Here is an 18,660-nt window from a genome sequence, read left to right on the forward strand (position 1 = left end):
TGTGACAAATAGAATGTAGGAAATTAAGTGTTTAATGCTCAAAATGGTTTGACAGAAGATCCAAAAAAAACCCGTTTCATATGTATGTGCCCCCCATGTTAAAATAAAACCTACATCTTTCCTTAATACTCAAAGTTCATAACAAGTTCTTAAGAGTTCATCTATTTTTACCCCAAAAGCAAATATTCAAAAATGCCATGAACAAGTGTCTCTTCTATGTATTGACTGTATGTGGATTTTTCACCACCAGATGGCAGCGTCAGTTCTTACATACACAATCAGGGTCCATGATCCTTTTATTCACACAGCCGTCCGCATCATAAGCACATCACACAGAGCAGGAATTTAAAAACAACAACAACAACAACAACAACAACATAACAGGAAGTTCAGGGTGCAGGCCGATGATTTGTGGCGCTGTCCATGGCGTCAACTTCAGGTGCAGTCATTCGTTTTCATTCACATAATCTGGCTCACCTGTCACAGGAAGAAGGTGGATGAAAGTCAGAGGTGTTAGTGAAAGCTTTATTTAATAACTCGGCATGATAGCAGCTGCCTAAACCAAACTGTGGCCTTATTAAAGAATAGATAAAAAAAATAAGTGTGTGTGCCTGCTGCTGCCCAGTGAGTCAACAGCACTGTTAAAAATAAGTTTGTTATTAATTTACTATCATGTATATATATATATATATATATATATACATATATATATATATATATATATATGATATATATATATACATAAAATAAAAAAAGATATATATATATGTGTATATATATATATATATATATATATATATATATATATATATATACATATATATATATATATATATATATATATATATATATATGTATATATATATATATATATATATATATATACACATATATATATATATCTTTTATTTTATTTTATTTTATTTAAACTAGAATGTATTAAATTTAATATACAAAAGTCAAATATTCTGTCAGTGCCGCCTGCCACTGACAGTGAAGTTAGTTACAAAATGTTTTTGTATGTGATTGTGAGCTGCTGGCAGATGTTAAAACACATAAACTTGTGGTTTTCTGGGCAGGCGGACGCCATCCAACGTCTGATTCATGTTCTCGTAGACAACGGTTGAAAGACTTAAGCTTTGTTTCCACCAAACCCTTTCAGTACAGTACCTTTGGAACCAACAGTAACCCTTCAGACATGGTACCTAGACCCTCAGTCTGTTTAGTGTTTCCACCACAGACAGTCCTCTTAAATGTCTGCGGGGTTGTTGTCACTCATTGCTCCGTCCAGCACTCGCTGTATTTCCTCATCAGTGGTGACATAGACGGAAGTGTGCACCTGGTTTATCGTCCACAGCTCAGGTGATGAGGAAATACAGTGAGTGCTGGACGGAGCAGTGAGTGACAACCCTGCCCAAGCAGAATTATTTAAAAAAATATCTGTCCATTGGAATGGAAGGGGATCTGAGTGTCACCGGAAAATGGAATAATATTTAAATAGGAAAATACTGTTCAGATTTGATTTTCTAATCAAACATTCAGTTTATAATGTATTTTATTGACTATGTTTATAGAATATTTATAACAGGAGGTTTTCAACAAACTGTTTTCTGGAGATGCTTCTAAAAATTCAGCGTATTTTTAGTCATGATGACAAATACAATAGAAACTATAAATGTAATGTGTTTTAAAACATCACTTTATTTATTGATAGGACATATGAGTTAACAATTTGAAAAACATAAACTATATGTTGTTGTTTTTTGTTTAAAAAAAAAAAAGGAAAAATGTCTGTTAAGACCATTTATTGTCATTTTTACATGTAGGTGCGTTCAGACAGAAAAACCCCCATATAATTAAGTGTCCTGATCCAAATGTAAAAAAAAAATTTTTTTTAATTGCTTTTGTTTTATGAGTGCATTTTGTGTGTGTGTGTGTGTGTGTGTGTGTGTGTTTGGAACATAACTGGGTTCTGAACGTGTAATCAGTTGAAAAAATAGCTGAATAACTTCCTGTCCTGATCTATTTATAGATTATTGGACTCAGTCTTGCAGCTCTGTTTGGATAAATTCTGCCTGGTGGTTCACATCTGCTCGTGTAGGACACAAAAATTCTTCTGTTCGAGCAGAATATTTTATTTTTCCCCAAATACAGAAAAACACAAAACCAAAGAATACAGCTTTTGTTAATGTACTTAATGAATAAATATAATTCACGACACTCACTGTCTTCTTGCTGCTGCACAACTTGGTCCAGGAAGGCAGAGTTCTCGTAGTCGTCGTCATCTGTTTGAGTCAAAATTTAGCATCTGGTCATTTTATATTTAATTTCTTAAATTACAGTATTGGTGTTACAATGCAGTCAGTAAACATACCATCTTTTAACGGCAATGATTGGATGATATTTGCATAGACACCTGGATTCTGATCAGCTTCTGTAAGAACAGTTGGCGACAAACATATTTTCAGTTTGTCTTTTTTTTTTTTTATGTGACACAGCAGTTTGGAGGATTTAGTGCAGATTGTACCTGTTACTCCTTTTTGAGTCTGTGCATTTTCATTTTCATACACTGAGAGCGGGAGTGGATCTCTGTAAAACAACACACAAATATGTTTTAGGTTTTATATTTATATTTTCTAATGAGAAAATGTTTAAAAACAGCTGAAATACGTACACATATGTATGTTCTGGACTTCCTGTTTGAGCTGCAGCAACAGATTGATGATGAATATATATGAAGGTTACAAACACTCCAAAACAGTTCATATATCTTGTGTATTACATGTGTAAACTTACCTTCTGAGATATTCTGATAGTCATCGTCTGCAGCTGTTACACATGGAGGAGTAAATTTAAACCTCTCGCATGTGCAGAATAAGAGTGTTTAAATGTTTGACATTAAATTCAGCACAAAAACACAATGATCTTACCCGTTGAAAAGTCGTCAGGTTCGTCTCGAGATTCACTGAAAAACAAATTAAACAGTAGTTTAATGTAAAGTCAAATCTTTGGGTTATTTTTGGATCATGCGTCATGTTTTAAATCCCCCACAGAGAAGCAGCACCTCAGTTGATGGTAAAGCACTTGGCGAATGGATACACTCTTGTTTCTAAAGAAATAGTTCTGCAGCTAAAACAACAAAATGTTGATTTCTGTTTGTTTATGAATTTAATTAATTAATTAATTAATTAATTAACAAAATAAATAAATTGTGTCATTAGTGAGATTCTGAGTAGACGTTTTTATGTGTCTGCACCGGCAATAGCGGAGGCTGGAGGCCTTGGGGTTGTCTGTTCGTCTCATTGTTGTGAAAGCAATATGTCAAAAACACCTTTAGGGAATTTGGCACAAACGTCCACTTGGACTCAACAAACTGATTCGATTTTGGCCATCAAAGGTCAAGGTCACTGTGACGTTGTTTGTCTCATTCACGTGAACACAATATCTCAAGAATGTTTTTAGGGAATTTCCTTAATTTTGACACAAACATCCTCTTGGATTGAACAATTAACTGGTTAGATTTTTGTGGTCAAAGGTCAATTTAACCTTGCATCCATCTCATTCTCGTGCATACGATGGGGATTTCTTCAAATTTGGCACAAATGTCCACTGTCAGGGATGAACTGATTAGAATTTTGTTGTCAAAGGTCACTGTGACTTTGTTTCCATCTTATTCTTGTCAATGTGATATTTCAAGAATACCTTGAGGGAGTTTCTTCAAATTTTTCTTCACAAACGTCCACTTGGACTCAACAACAAAGTCATTAAATTTTGGTGGACAAAGGTTAAGGTCAATGTGACCTTGCATCCGTCTCATTCTTGTGAAAGCGATATCTCAAGAAGGCCTCAAAGGAAGTTTCCTCAAATTTGAGATTTTTGTGATCAAAAGTCAGGGTCACTGCATTCTCTGAACCCATCAGCTGTATTTGGTGTCTGACTTCCGGCAGACGGCAATACAGCCTCTGGGGCAGACCCCTGATTTTTTGGCATTCCGGTTTGATTTGGGCGGAGGAGGTGAATTTCCGTTTCCGACTTCCGTTTATATATAAGTAAATATGCTGAACCATTGTGATGGATTCAGAGTTTGCAGTGACGCCAATTATGTTCCGCCTCGTTAGTTCACCTCACGGACCGTTTAACCTGGCAACAACTGCAGCTGGCTCAAACATGATTGGTCAATATTAAGCGGACTACAAACAGCCTACAACCAGAAACCAGGCCTCTTCCGCTCTTCTTCCGGAGGCAAGATCTCTGGGGTTTGCCTACAGACTCTACATTCACTGAATGTAGAGTCTGTGTATAGAGACTAGGGTTGCTGTGACATTGCTTCTGTCTTATTCTTGTGAATGCGATATCTTGAGAACACTTAGAGGAAATTTCTTCAAATTTAGTATAAATGCTAACTTGGATTCAACAACAAATTGATTCGATTTTGGTGGTCAAAGGTCAAGGTGAATGGGACCTTGTGTCCATCTCACTCACTTGGATTCAACAAGCTGGTCAAATTTTAGTGATCAGAGGTCACCGTCACCTCGTTTGTCTCATTCTCGTGAACACTATCTCAAGATATCATTAGGGAATTTCCTCAAATTTGGCAGAAACGTCCTCTTGGACTCGGGGAAGAACTGATTACAATTTGGTTGTCAAAGGTCAAGGTTAGTGTGACCCCATATCCATCTCATTCTTGTGAATCTGATATCTCAAGAAGGCCTTAAAGGGAGTTTCCTCAAATTTGGCAAGAACATCCATTTGGACTCAGCGATTAGATTTTGTCACTATGACCTTGTTTGTCTGCAAAAACACTTTTCTGGCCATTACTCAATGTCATATCTCAGGAACAGAAGGGGAGACATTTGGTCAGATACTGAATTGGTGACTCAAACCTTGAAAATGTGCTGAGTGTATATATCTTCTGTGTGTGTGTAGCATCCATGTTTTCAGACATGGGCGTTAACTGTAAGTGCAATTTGACCTATTAGCAATCAACTGCATGGTAGTAATTCTAGTTTTACCACTGGACAGAGCCTCGCTAGCTGTTTCCCCCTGCTCCCGGTCTTTATGCTATTCCCCAAATGAAAAAGAAACAGTAGTTTGCTAAAATACATCATATCTAGTTCACGCTGCAGTTAGAGAATGAATGAACATTATTATGAGGTGTACCACAGATTGAACCAGATCAGTGTGTATCAGTGTGTTGCTGTGATAAAATGAGATTGTGTCAGATTATACGTACACTGTAGTTGGGGTGATCTGATTGGCTCTGGTGACTGAAAAATAAAACAGCAAAGAAAAAGTGTCAAAGGTAATTAAATACAGAGGAGGAAGAAGTATTCAGACGTAAAGTATTTTACTGAAGTAAAAGTTAGAACACACATTGTGAAAATACTCCACTACAAGTAACAGTCCTGCATTCAAAACCTTAACTAAGCATAACAAGCAAAAGTACAGTCTTTACCTCAGAGATGTAGTGGAGAAGAAATATAAAGTTGCATAAAATGAAAAAACTCAAAGTACAAGTACTTGAATTTGTACTTAAATACAGTACTTGTGTAAATACATTCCAACACTAGTGAAATGTGTCAATTAAAAGTGAATAATGAATAGAAACAAACTGCTCACTTGTCGTTACAACAGTTGCAGCATCTGATTAACTTTACCTGTTTTTGAACGAGTCACAGCAAACATACTTCCCCCACGCTGGCTGTCAAGATAATATTTTCATCAAGTCAACATTTTGATAAAGTAATTAAAACATCTGCCTCGAATCCAGTTCCAAAAAAAGTTAGGACGCTGTGTAAAACATAAATAAAATCTGAAAAGCGGATGAAGATGGATGTTTTTATTGAGTTACACAGCCTCCCATTTTTTTGGGAATTGGTGTTATATTAAATCTTTAATTAAACAAGACTTACAGCAAAAAACTGAACATATGTGAGACTGATATAATGAGGCTAATGCTAAAATGAAGATAGGTCTTACTAGGGCTGCCCCCAGATAGTCAACCAAATGTGAGTCAACCAGACAGACAGACAGACAGTTTGGGGTCATCATGTCACAGTGTGTCTTTATTTTCTCCTGGGAATACAAATAGAAAACCAATAGAAACAATGCTGTGATCTAATGTGGAACAAATACTCAACACTCACAAGGTCTGTGGGTCGTATATTTGGTTCTCCTCATGTATGACCTCTGCAGGAAACAAAAAGCAGAAAGATGATCGTTTACGATGCTGTTTTTAATATTTGACACTTTGTGCTTGTGAAAACAGACATTTGTGCAAAACTCTAAAGACTCCTCTGCTCGCTCTGTTCTCCTGTCTTTAGCATCTGGACCTGAACGCAGCACAATCAGTGCCAGCCATGTAGCACACTTCCACTCATCCACTCGCTGCACTACTGATAACACACACACAGGACCCACTAAAAAAAATACAAAGTTTAGTGTGAAAAAAGCCTCCGCAAAATGTGCCTGCAAAAAGTCAACCAGCCAAAAACAAGCCCACATTTGACTCAGAGTGAGTTCTTCTTCTTCTCTGGGACAGAAACACACTTACTGGATTTCTTTTTACATCTCAGGCAGAGGACGGACATCAGACTCAGTGACAACACCGACACAGCTGTCAGGACTGCAGCCAGAACGCTGGAGTTTCCTATCATACCTGAAACACACACAGAGACACACAGCTTTGACTTCAGAGCAGAGCAGCACGCTGCGTTTATGGGTCAACGGGTCGTCACTGTTTTTCAGTTAGCAGCCCACAGGATGTGGTCGGCCTAAACAAAACTGAAACCTGGTTTCCCGTTTATATACAAAACTCACACCCAGAGCACTGAAGATGCATCACAGACCACCAGGCACATAACAGACCACCAGACACATAACAGACCACCAGACACATCACAGACCACCAGACACATAACAGACCACCAGACGCATCACAGACCACCAGGCACATAACAGACCACCAGACACATAACAGACCACCAGGCACATAACAGACCACAAGGCACATCACAGACCACCAGACACATAACAGACCTCCAGACACATCACAGACCACTAGGCACATAACAGACCACCAGACACATAACAGACCTCCAGACGCATCACAGACCTCCAGACGCATCACAGACCACCACACGCATCACAGACCACCAGACACATCACAGACCACCAGACACATCACAGACCTCCAGACACATCACAGACCTCCACACGCATCACAGACCACCAGACGCATCACAGACCACCACACGCATCACAGACCACCAGACACATCACAGACCTCCAGACACATCACAGACCACCAGAGACAAATATTGTAGAGTTCATACTGACAGTACTTTATACTGATGAGAGGTTTGAATGTTGGAACTTTATTTGTACTGAAGTTTATTCACAGTTACTGCAGTAAAAGATCTGAATCCAGGAGTGGGACCAAGTCATTGTTTAACAAGTCAGTCTTCACAGGGAAGTCTCAAGTCTTTGCACACGTCCCAAATCAAGTCCTAATTCAGTCCCAAGCCAAGACTAACAAGTCCAAAGTCAACTCTGAAGTAAGGACTGACAAGTCCCAAGTCAAATCCCTAGTCAAATCCCAAGTCGAGACTAGTAAGTCACAAATCAAGACCCAAGTCAAGTCTAACAAGATACAAGTCAAGTTCCACGCCAAGACTAACAAGTCCCCAAATTAAGACTAACAACTCCCAAGTCAGGCCTAGTAAGTCCTATATCAAGTCCCAAGTCAAGGCTAATAAATCCCAAATCAAGATTAACAAGTGACAATTCAAGACTAACAAGTCCCCAAGTCAAGACTAACAAGTCCCAAGATAAGTCCAAAGTCAAGACTAACAAGTCCCAAATCAAGACTAACAACTCCAAAGTCAAGTCCGAAGTAAGGACTAACAAGTCCCATGTCAAATCCCAAGTCAAGACTAGTAAATCCCAAGTCAAGTCCCAAGTCAAGACTAACAATCCCAAGTCAAGTCCCACACCAAAACGAACAAGTCAGCAAATGAAGACTAATAAGTCCCCGGTCAAGACCAGTAAGTCCTAAGTCAAGTCCAGAGTCCTAAACTTAAAGTTTCGAGCCCTAAACAAGTGCTGATGCGCTCCTCACCAAGCGTTATGCCACTTTAATAATAGTGTTAATATATTAAATTTAATTCAAAAAATTCTGTTTAAAAATGTTGTAAAGTTACTTAACTGTTAAACTAACGTTAGCTAAGCATTAGCTTGCTAACTACTTTAATTTTATCCTCAGTTTTGATTCTATGTGACACTTCAAATGTCGAGTGAAGTTGATTTGTGTCACAATCAAACATCAAATACACTTTGTAATCTTTGGGTTTGTTGGAATGTGTATTTTCAAGTCAGAAGACTTAAGTCTGAGTGAAGTCACAAGTCACTAGTGTTAAAGTCCAAGTCAAATTGCAAGTCTTTTTAAAATTATGACAGGGCGAGCTAAAGTCATCAAATTCACAACTTGACTCTGTCTTAGTCCGAGTCATGTGACACAAGTCCACACCTCATCTAAATATTTCTTCCACCAGCAAAAAGATCCAAAGATAGTGAAATATTTAAGACGTGAAACTCAGGGATTTAAATGAACATACACAAACAGTCACAACTTTAATACAATCATAAAGTCATAAATATCTATAGACATCTACAGCGCTGGGTCGGTTATAGAGTCGTCTTTTAAATAAAGAGTGATAAACCTGTGTTTCTAAAATGATACGGCTGTTAATCATAGAACATTGTCATGTCTCACCCACAACAGCTCCTCTCAGGCAAGCTGCTCGGTCAGCAGGTCTTTGAAGATGCTTCATGTCCCCAAAATAAACAGCAAATTAGTCCTATGTTATAGAGAAGACAGAAATGTATCGTCTGTCTCTGATCCTCCATCTGATCTTTGATATAATTATGACAAAGATTAATAGTTAAAAAATGTTTAGTAAAATAAATTATCACACCAGCTTTGACGCAAACAATTAATGTACTCGTACTCGTACTCGTCGTCCTCCGCTTATCTGAGTCCAGGTCACAGGGGCAGCAGCCTCAGCAAAGAAGCCCAGACAGTCCTCTCACCGGCCACTTCCGTCAGCTCTTCCGAGGGAACCTCGAGGCATTCCCAGGCCAGCCCGGCGATGTAATCCCTCCAGTGTGTCCTGGGGCGGCCCCGAGGTCTCCTCCTGGTTGGACATGCCCAAAACACCTCCCAAGGGAGGCGTCCAGAAGGCATCCTTACCAGACACCCGAACCACCTCAACTGGCTCCTCTCGATGTGGAGGAGCAGCGGCTCTACTCCGAGTCCCTCCCGGATGTCCAAGCTCCTCACCCTATCTCTAAGGCTGAGCCCAGACACCCTGCGAAGGAAACTCATTCCGGCCGCTTGCACTCGCAATCTCATTCTTTCGGTCACTACCCAGAGCATGTGACCATAGGTGAGGGTTGAAATGTAGATTGACCGGTAAATTGAGAGCTTCGCTTTCTGGCTAAGCTCCCTTTTCACCACAACGGATCTGTTAAGTGCCTGCATCACTGCTGACGCCACCCCAATCCACCTGTCAATCTCCTGCTCCATCCTACCCTCACTCGTGAACAAGATCCCGAGATATTTAAACTCCAGCTGAGGACCATGGCCTCAGATTTGGAGGTGCTTATTCTCATCCCAGCCGCTTCAAACTCGGCTGCGAACCGTCCCAGCAAGAGGAGGTCACTGTTTGATGGAGCTAGGAGGACCATGTCATCCGCAAAAAGCAGGGACGAGATCCTCCCGTCACCGAACCTGACACCCTCCACCACTCGGCTCCGCCTAGAAATTCTGTCCATGAAAGTTATGAACAGAACCAGTGACAAAGGGCAGCCCTGGCGGAGTCCAGCTCTCACCGGGAACAGGTCCAACTTACTGCCAGCCATGCGAACCAGACTTGCGCTCCTTCGGTACAGGGACTGGATGGCCCTTAGCAAGGGGCCACCAACCCCATACTGCAGCTGCAGATCAACAGTCAAAGTACTGCACATTTTATTGACTTTATGAACTTTATTTATCAGAGAAAAAGGTGAGCACACATTAGCAGGTGCTGGGCTTGCGGCCTGTCTGCAATGTGCCAAAAAGCATCAGAGAAACACTGATTTTTAATGTGAAACTGCTTTATTCAGTGTTTTTACTGGTTTTAATCACCTGGTCTGTTTGTTTTGGAGAGGAAGAGACCTTTGTGGATAATTTGGCAACAGGTAAAAACCTCCTGGAGATCTGGGTCTTAAGTTAGCAGAGATACAAGGTGAGCACACACTAGCATGTGCTGGGCTAGCGGCCTGTCTGCAATGTGCCAAACATCATTGGAGAAACACTGATTACTAAATGTGAGACTGCTTTATTCTGCATTTTTCTGTTTGTTTTAGAGAGGAAGAGACCTCTGTGGATAATTCAGCTCCAGGTAAAAAACCTCCTGGGTGTCTGTAACTTTAATTATCAGAGAAAAAAGTCTCTTGATCTGTTTGTTTTAGAGAGGAAGAGAAGGATAAGGATAAATGGTTAAATTCTCCTGGAGAGAAAAAAGGTGACCACAGATTAGCAGGTACTAGGCTCGAGGCCTGTCTCCAACATGCCAAACACAGCAGTGAAACGGCTTTATTCAGTGTTTTTACTGGTTTTAGTCACCTGATCTGTTTGTTTTTGAAAGGAAGAGACCTCTGCCAGTAATTCGGCTCCCGGTTAAATCCTCCCGAACATTAAAAACTGAAGGTAATCTAACCAGGAAGAGTTTCAGCTGGTTTTAATCTGCAATCCTCACTGCTATAGATGTCGCTAATTCCCCCTGAATCTTACACACTGCTTTAATGTCACCCTCTTTGGTTGAGCTGTAACGTTAGCTAGCTCACTGGTGCTAGGTGAGCTAGCAGTAGGCGCTTCTTTCTGCAGGGTGATACTGCTGGCAGGTGTAGTTTGGTAGACAGAAAATAGTTCCTGCATGAAACCACCCACAACAAGATCTGTGGATTATCTTGAGTAATGATTTCATGATTTCTGGAAAGAGATATTGTTGTTGAATTTTTAAATTTTATTTTTGACGCTTTGAGCCACAAGCTGAGTGTCATCTAAGTTTCATTATATTGGAGAGAATTATATTGGACGCCATGTCATCTCTGCTCCCCCCCCCCCCATTGTCCAATCAGATGATTTGAGAGGCAGGCCTTCTGTGGTGGTCACGACAACAAGTTTACAGTTGGTAAACAATGGAGGAGAAACTGGTGGTAGTGGTTGCTGGATACCCAGAGCTATATGACCTGATGATAGACAGCAGGTTGTCAAACTGCCCCTGAGTCATCCTAAAATATGTCTGGAAACGTCCATCATGGAGGAGAAGCTCCTGGACCAACTGGTGGTACTCCCCATGATCCAGCCTCTTTTTTAGGGTCTCATGTACCCACACAGATCTCTGTTTATCTGCTGACAGCCTCTCACCCCCAACCAGAGCTACAGACAGTACCCTCTTCTAATTATTAATTACTGTGGGGAAAAAAAAACAACAACGGTAGATTGATTACACAGGAAGGTTAGTGTAAGGACGTGATGGGGTGGTTGCCTGGTAACAGTAAAAAGATGCAGCAAGCAGTTATTTCCTAATGGCATTCAATTTAAAAAAAAAAAAAAAAAAAAGCAGCACAGTGCGCCTCATGCTTTGCAACCTGCGAAATGCTTTCTGTGTGATCTGGACTTTGTGACTTTGGCAAATAAAAGGGTTCATTCAGATTCACCAAAGTCACACAAACTAACTAGAGAATGCAATTTCTGAAGAAAGTGCAGATGTGATTGCCAGGTGTTATAAGCTGATGCTACACTGCTGTGCTGATTTAAACATTGAATAATACTGTATGTATGTATGAATGTTGTGAAGGTTTTTAGAAAAGCTGATGCCAAACTGAATTACTTGGTTCAAAAGCTGAATAATACCAATAATGTTTTAAAAAAAAATTGGAATACTTAAAGTTTTTTGAGGGAATTGCTGACTTCACCCAAGAGGCTTCTTCAGTTCCAACAGACTGGTGCAAGTCGCAGGCTTTAAACTCTGTGTAGGTGTGAACATTTACAGAGTTGTTAAGGTCACATGTGAGTCGTTAAAGAACCCTCTGTAAGGGTTCACACCCACACAGAGCTTAAAGCCTGCGACCCCGCGCCAGTCCTGGGAACTGAAGAAGCCTCTTGGGTGAGAGTGAAAACATTTTCAAGACACTCAAGCAAGTCCAATTGCCCACGATATAGTGCTTAAAATTTGGAGTTGAAGAAGTTGGAATTGCGGGAAAAGTGGGAATTGGGTACATTTAGTCTGAATGTATTTGAAATGTTGAATGATATCAGTAAGAAAGATATGGAATATTATGATTATTATTATTGTTATCATAATTGCTGACCCCTCCACATCAATAGATTGCTTAATATCCTAGTATGTATGTAATACACTCTCTGTGGTTTATAACATCATAAAACCCCACTTCAGAAAATCGGAACTATCTTTATCTTTCTTTAAAACTGTTGTTGTGGAAGATCTGTGTGGTTTTAGTTGCTGGCCTACGTATGGGGTCGTGGTCTTACTGGAAAGTACTGTAAATGTTTCCGCAGACACAGCTCCCTCTGTGTCAAATTTTCCTTTGTGATTTCTTTGTTGTATTCGCTCTCTGCCATCATGAGGCGTTCAGGTGCTGCTGCAGAGAGACGTGACTTCATGTAGGGGAGGCTTCGCTTCTGCTGACTTTTTACATGACACCTTTGTGATATGTACACCCTAAAAATACTGGGTCAGGTTACTAACCCAGTTTCAGGGTATTGGCTTTAGGTTGTTTTCTGATGCAGAACAAATAATGACTCAAATATTAGTTCATAGCTGACCTTGTTCACTTCATACACAGGAGGCTGGTTTGTTTTTAAACTAGATTTAAAATAACACAATTTTTGGGTGTAATTAGCGACCCAATGGTTTTTATAATTATGGTTACCATGTAAACTTTACCCAGTCTGGGTCAATGCAATTACGTCAAAGCCACAGGGAGCCAGTGGAGAGGGGCTAAAGAGGAGCTGCAGGTCGTGGACCTCTGGTTTTAACAAAAACTGAACACTTCATAAAGGTAAGATTTATTGCAAGACTTTTGTGTCAAACTGCATTAATGTTAGCCATAAACTGTTTAGTAAAATTTTAGTTGCAGCTGAGCAGCAGTGTATATAAAACATGAGTCATATTTATGTTTTTAATACAACTGTGATATGTTTTATTTTTATTTACTGAAAATTCCCCAACCTGCCTACACATTGACTCAGTATACACTTAAGCATTTTAATCATTACATTACATCTCTCTCTTTTTTTGAGTTTTTATTCTTTAAATCTTATTTTTGATTTTATTCTAAATGTTACTCTTTATTGCATAATACCTTCAAGAGTGTGCCTCCCTATGTCGCTGCGCCTGTTGAACGACCATGTGACAAATGAAACCTTTGAATGTTGAATCATAATGTGCCTGTAACTCTTAATTTATCCCCTTAAATATTAAGCGCTCTTTAAGGTCTCTTGTACCTAAACCATTTTATGTGTTGTAATTTAAACATTAGCCTAATTATACTTTAACTTTAGAACACATCGTTGTTTATTGAATGAGGACGTTGGATGGCAGTTGTTGGCAGTGAGAGGAGAACAACACTATATACTATTCCTTTACTAAGCACTTCTTTGCAAACTACCTGAGTACCTTAAAAATTAAATTAAAGGTCTCATTCCAGTTAAACAACCAGTTCCTTTTACTAGCCCAATGTGGCTGCAAATTTTAACAAATAAAGGCCTGTCTCAATAAGAGGCTTGTTCTGGTTGCCAAGCAGTTCATATTTATAGAAGTTCTTTGGATGTGTAAAACCAGACTGTTGGCTCCCCACTAGAGCTAAAGCTAGTTAGCTGTATAGATCACACATACAAATATGAATGTTTAAACTTTTGTCAGTACAGACATGCTACACATCATTAGCTTGGTTAGATTCCCAATAATTCAGTCATTCAGGTCACTTTATTAAAACCATGAGCACCAAAGAATAATTGATTCAGATTTACTGACCTGGGAAACAAAAGAGGGACAGAAAAAAAACAAAAAACAGTGACTGCCAACGTTACCTCTGAAGCGGATGTAAATCAGAATATGTGTCCATACGTCAATGACCTAGTAAGTTTCATAGCTTCATTCATATTCCTTTAGTCTGTAAGAGTCCTCTGATCAAAAGAGTCAAAAGGGTTTTTCATAAATATTAATCCAAATTCTGAGTATATTGTTTAAACAGGATAAAGTGGTGTTGTGTCATTATGCCGAGGGCCATAACTCTCTCTCTGATGCTCTGTCTGTTGGAGCTAGATCAAATGAATAAATCATAATTAATGTTATTTGAAGCCAAATTTTTATACAGGTGACAGTCACACTAGTTTCTATAAACAATGTTATCGTATTTTCCCATCTTTGTTGAGCAACAGTCTTGTGTAAAAGTAATTAAAGGCCTGTCCCAAATAAGTGTTTGCTCTTGATGGGAATTAGTTTGAATTGTTGGGTCTCATTTCCTGTCTCCAAAATGTTCGTAAGCATGGGTCGAAGTTTCTACCATCAAGTCTGTTTTTATAGATCACAACTTTTGCTTTGGAAGTGCCATGCGTCTCTTTCGGGCCTCATTTTGTACGCAATGTTTATAAATGAGACCCCAGCTCTTAAACTGTCCTGAGATAAAAAAATTTTTTTAATGATTTAGTGCAATATATAAAAATGAAGTTGACCTGAAATGTAATCATGAAACAGCAGAATGGCCTCTTTCATAGTGTGATATCTCTGGACTGTTTACTAATAAATCAATTAAGAAGCATATTAATGCTTTTCTAATGTTTGAGCCAGCTGAGTGCGTGGAAAAAGTGTTTTATAATAACAATTAATCTATAACAAGTCAATATCTTTTAATGAGCTGGTCACGATTTGTTTGTAACTACTGAGCAGAAATAGTTGTAGTTACATCTCTGCAACTTTGTGAATACAACTTACTTTTAGACTGAATGTTAAAGATAATATTTTACAATAGATAGATAGATAGATAGATAGATATTTGTCTTTGGCTTCTCTAAAAAAATCAGAGGTACCGACACATGACACAATACACCGCCAAAATGTACATCTGAACAATATCTGTTATACAATAGTGCAAATAGGCACTAAATATACTATCAGTGGTAAAAGAAGTGTTCAGATCCTTTACTAAAATAAAAGCAGCAGTGCCGGAGTGTAAAAATACTCATCACTATCACAAGTAAAAGTGATAATTACTTAAGTGCAAGTAGCAAAATTTACATAAAGTATCAAAAGTACTCATGATGCTGTAACATAATCCTGGTTAGTGTTTTACTGTTGTGTTAATATTTCTGATATATTAACATGTAATTACAATATTTCTGTTGTAGCTGGTCACAGTGGAGCTCATTTAAACTACTTTACACTGTTGGGTATTTTGATATATTAAACTTACAAAACATATCAGAAAACATGCTTTGTTATCATATTTCAAAAGTTCATCTAATGTTTAATACTCAGTAACCGACGCTGTCAGGTAAATGTAGCAGTAAAAAGACACAGACAATAGAATTCTCATAAACAGGTTCTGCGATGGCGTTGGTATATCAAGCAAAGCATCAGACTGGTTTGCTTCACGTCTCAGGAATTTCTCCATCTCTATTGGTGACTTTGTATCTGATTCCTCTCTATTGTCTTGTGGTGTCCCACAGGGCTCAGTTCTTGGGCCTCTGTTATTCTCTCTATATTTGCTGCCATTGGGACAAATAACAAACAGATATAATATAGCTCCACTTCTCGTTCACACCCAGTGAGCCTTTCATGTTATTTAGACTCCTTGACTGCCTCAGTGCGATTAAGGTCTGGGCCGCTGACAGTTTTTTACAGCTCAATGCTGGTAAGATGGAGGTTCTAGTAGATGCTCCAGAAAAGGTCGTCCCTCTCATTGTGCAAAGTACTGGGCCTCTTTTCTCTGCTGTTCACTCAAACCTGAGTAATTTGGGGGTAACATTTGATCAATCAACATCCTTCAACACCCACGTGAAGCACCTGACCAAATCTTTTTTTTTTTTTTCCATTTGAGAAATATAAGTAAACTGAGATTTGTTGTTTCAGCTGCTGAACTGGAAATGATTATACATGGCTTTATCTCAACTTGCATTGACTACTGTACTGCACCTTTCTCCTCACTGAGTATGTCTGCTCCTGCTCGACTGCAAGCAATCCAGAACGCTGCTGCAAGACTACTATCATATTACCCCTAAACTAAAATCCCTTCACTGTCTTCCTGTTGAGTTCAGGATCCAGTTCAAAACTCTCATTCCTACGTACAGAGCATTACACAGTCAGGCTCCCTCTGAGGTGGCTGAACTACTTCACCCGCACTCTTCAGTTCAATCTAGTACGCTAAATTTGTTGTCTGTCCTTCGCACTCGCCGTAAGACCCATGGTGATCGAGCCTTTGCAGCCGTAGCACCTAAATATTGGAATGCTTTGCCTGATCCCTTACCATCTGCTGACTTTAGACGGGCGTTATTTTTTGTTTGTATTGTTGTTGTTTTTTTCCTGTGTGCAAAGAGTTTGCTAGTTGTGCACTATTACCAACATGGCCCTTGTAGTCACTTTGTCCTTGTGTTTTCTGTCTTGTTGTAAAATGCCCTTGTGAAGCACTTTGTGACCTTTGTCTGTGAAAAGTGCAGTTTAAATATATTTTACTTACTTTTACTTTTACTTTTACTTAAAAAGTACAATATTACGCTCTGAAATTCAGTAGTTGTTTAAAGCACTTCAAAATAGATTTTAGTACAGTGCTTGAGTAAATGTATTTAGCAACTTTCCTTCTCTTATTTTTGGGGAAATCATGACTCAAGTAAAATATTTCATGTCCGTGGATCCACGAAGAAAAAATGTTGCACCTTTTACAAAAACTCTCAGTAGTGTGGTCACAAATGTCAAAGTTATTAATCTCTTTTAAAGTCGTCCCTGTGTCCTTTTTAATTACACTTAATTTAATCCTTCCCCAGACCTGGAGGACTGAAGATCAGAACTATGAGTTCTACTTTAAGTCCAACACAAACACACACATTCAGAATAATAAAAGCACCGACTGGAGCTAAACAGAAGATTTCTTATCTGATATATTTGCTGTGTTTTACCTTCAGTGTTGCGGCTGTCTTCATTCTTCAGACAGTAGAAGCAGCACAAGCTGTGCTTCCTCTTTCAACACCACATCCGTCACACTTGGGGCCGAGAGGACCTCCCTAAAGAGCACATCTACAATCTGTGTGGTTTGAAGTGGACACGAAAACATGGCTCCGATTCAACTGAGTGTAACGTTTGGTATTTTCATTTCATTTAATTCAAGCTGCTTATTGAGGATTTTAAAGGGCCCACTGTTCATTTTCAGATGTTGTTAAATGAACAGTGGTGGAAGAAGTAAAAGTAGAAATACTGCTCTGTAAAATATTCTGTTACAAGTAAAAATACAAAAGTATTAACAGTAAAATATAGGCTACTTAAACTATTAAAGTACACAGATGCTTTAAGTTTTTAATGTACAACAGATTTTACAAATTCACCTTTTGTTCGTAAAATCTTTATCTGTAAAGTAACTACTGCTGATAAATGTAGTGGAGTAAAATATACAATAGTTGCCTCTGACATGTAGTGGAGTAGAAGTATAAAGTAGAAGGACATTAAAACACTCAAGTAAAAGTACCTCAAAATTGTACTTAAGTGCAGTACTGGAGTAAATGTACATAGTTACTTTCTACCCCTGGTTATGTGTCACTATTCAGCCAGAACACAGTAACTAGCTAGTTTACATATTTTGTCCTGTGATATCTGCCCTTTTAAAAAAAACCATAGACATGTATATTATTGTAAAATAACAATATAAAAACCAAACTGCACTCTAGTTAAGTGGAGTAGTAGCTGGTGAGACAGATTTATATTAAAGCCAATTAACCCACAAAAACTGCACAATCAAATCAAATTTAAAAAATCAAATCAAAATCAAACCTACAAAAGTTCAAGGGGCAATAATAACTTTATTTTTAAAGGACCTTTAAAAACAGAGATGACAGAGTGCTTAGATGAACAAAGCAAAAGCAGAAACAGAATACTCAGAAGGCAAAAGTCAAACAGTCGTACCAACACAGACGTGAGACAAAACTGGGGTAAAGTTGGTTACCATTAAAACAAGATGAAAGAAAGGAGGGCAAAATGCAAGACGAAAAATGTCAACATAAATGAATACAAAAATAAATAAAAGCAAAAACATAACAAAATAATACAAAATAAAATAAAATAATGAAATTAAAAATAATAAAAATTAATAGTTACATTCCACCAGTAAGAATTTTAAATTGCACTTCCTTAAAATTGGCCATTATGAAATAACTCTAAGCACTTATTAGATCAGATTTATGATTTACATATAAATGTAAATCATATAAATAACAAATCCGTGATTTATGTGCCTTCATTTGGATGTTTTTAATGTGAGTTGCCAACGTTTCATTTTTTTTAGTGTGTGAACACATTGACAGTCTCTGTGTTCATGTTTTAAAACAAA

At 38.5% G+C, this 18,660-nt stretch overlaps 1 protein-coding gene across 2 annotated transcripts; it reads right to left on the bottom strand.

Moving 5' to 3' along the window:
- Positions 1 to 278: 278 nt before the first annotated feature.
- Positions 279 to 17,315, bottom strand: si:dkey-183i3.6 (LAT2 domain-containing protein). 2 transcript variants are annotated; one of them, XM_049592920.1, is made up of 12 exons: positions 17,240 to 17,315; positions 6,554 to 6,658; positions 6,147 to 6,189; positions 5,658 to 5,701; positions 5,234 to 5,267; positions 2,931 to 2,965; positions 2,797 to 2,829; positions 2,675 to 2,705; positions 2,528 to 2,589; positions 2,375 to 2,434; positions 2,226 to 2,285; positions 279 to 477 (listed from the first exon to the last, which is right to left on the bottom strand). In XM_049592920.1, exons 2-12 carry the CDS (start codon positions 6,654 to 6,656, stop codon positions 446 to 448), a joined length of 537 nt encoding a protein of 178 aa, XP_049448877.1. In that variant the 5' UTR covers positions 6,657 to 6,658; positions 17,240 to 17,315; the 3' UTR covers positions 279 to 445. The 2 variants fall into 2 exon arrangements, with proteins under 2 accessions (XP_049448877.1, XP_049448878.1); XM_049592921.1 differs by lacking the exon at positions 17,240 to 17,315 and having other exon boundaries at positions 5,658 to 5,697; positions 6,554 to 6,618.
- Positions 17,316 to 18,660: the final 1,345 nt, after the last annotated feature.

This window comes from Epinephelus fuscoguttatus, linkage group LG12, assembly GCF_011397635.1.
Source record: "Epinephelus fuscoguttatus linkage group LG12, E.fuscoguttatus.final_Chr_v1".
In the NCBI taxonomy this organism is placed as follows: domain Eukaryota; kingdom Metazoa; phylum Chordata; class Actinopteri; order Perciformes; family Serranidae; genus Epinephelus; species Epinephelus fuscoguttatus.

Bases quoted from the DNA above. Each gene is read 5' to 3' on its own strand.
- si:dkey-183i3.6 (XM_049592920.1), bottom strand. From the start codon at position 6,656: ATGATAGGAAACTCCAGCGTTCTGGCTGCAGTCCTGACAGCTGTGTCG. The intron at 2,590-2,674 runs GTACGTATTTCA...GTTGTTTTACAG, and splicing joins AGTCCAGAACATACATATGT to AGATCCACTCCCGCTCTCAG. The intron at 2,435-2,527 runs GTACAATCTGCA...CTGTTCTTACAG, and splicing joins GACTCAAAAAGGAGTAACAG to AAGCTGATCAGAATCCAGGT.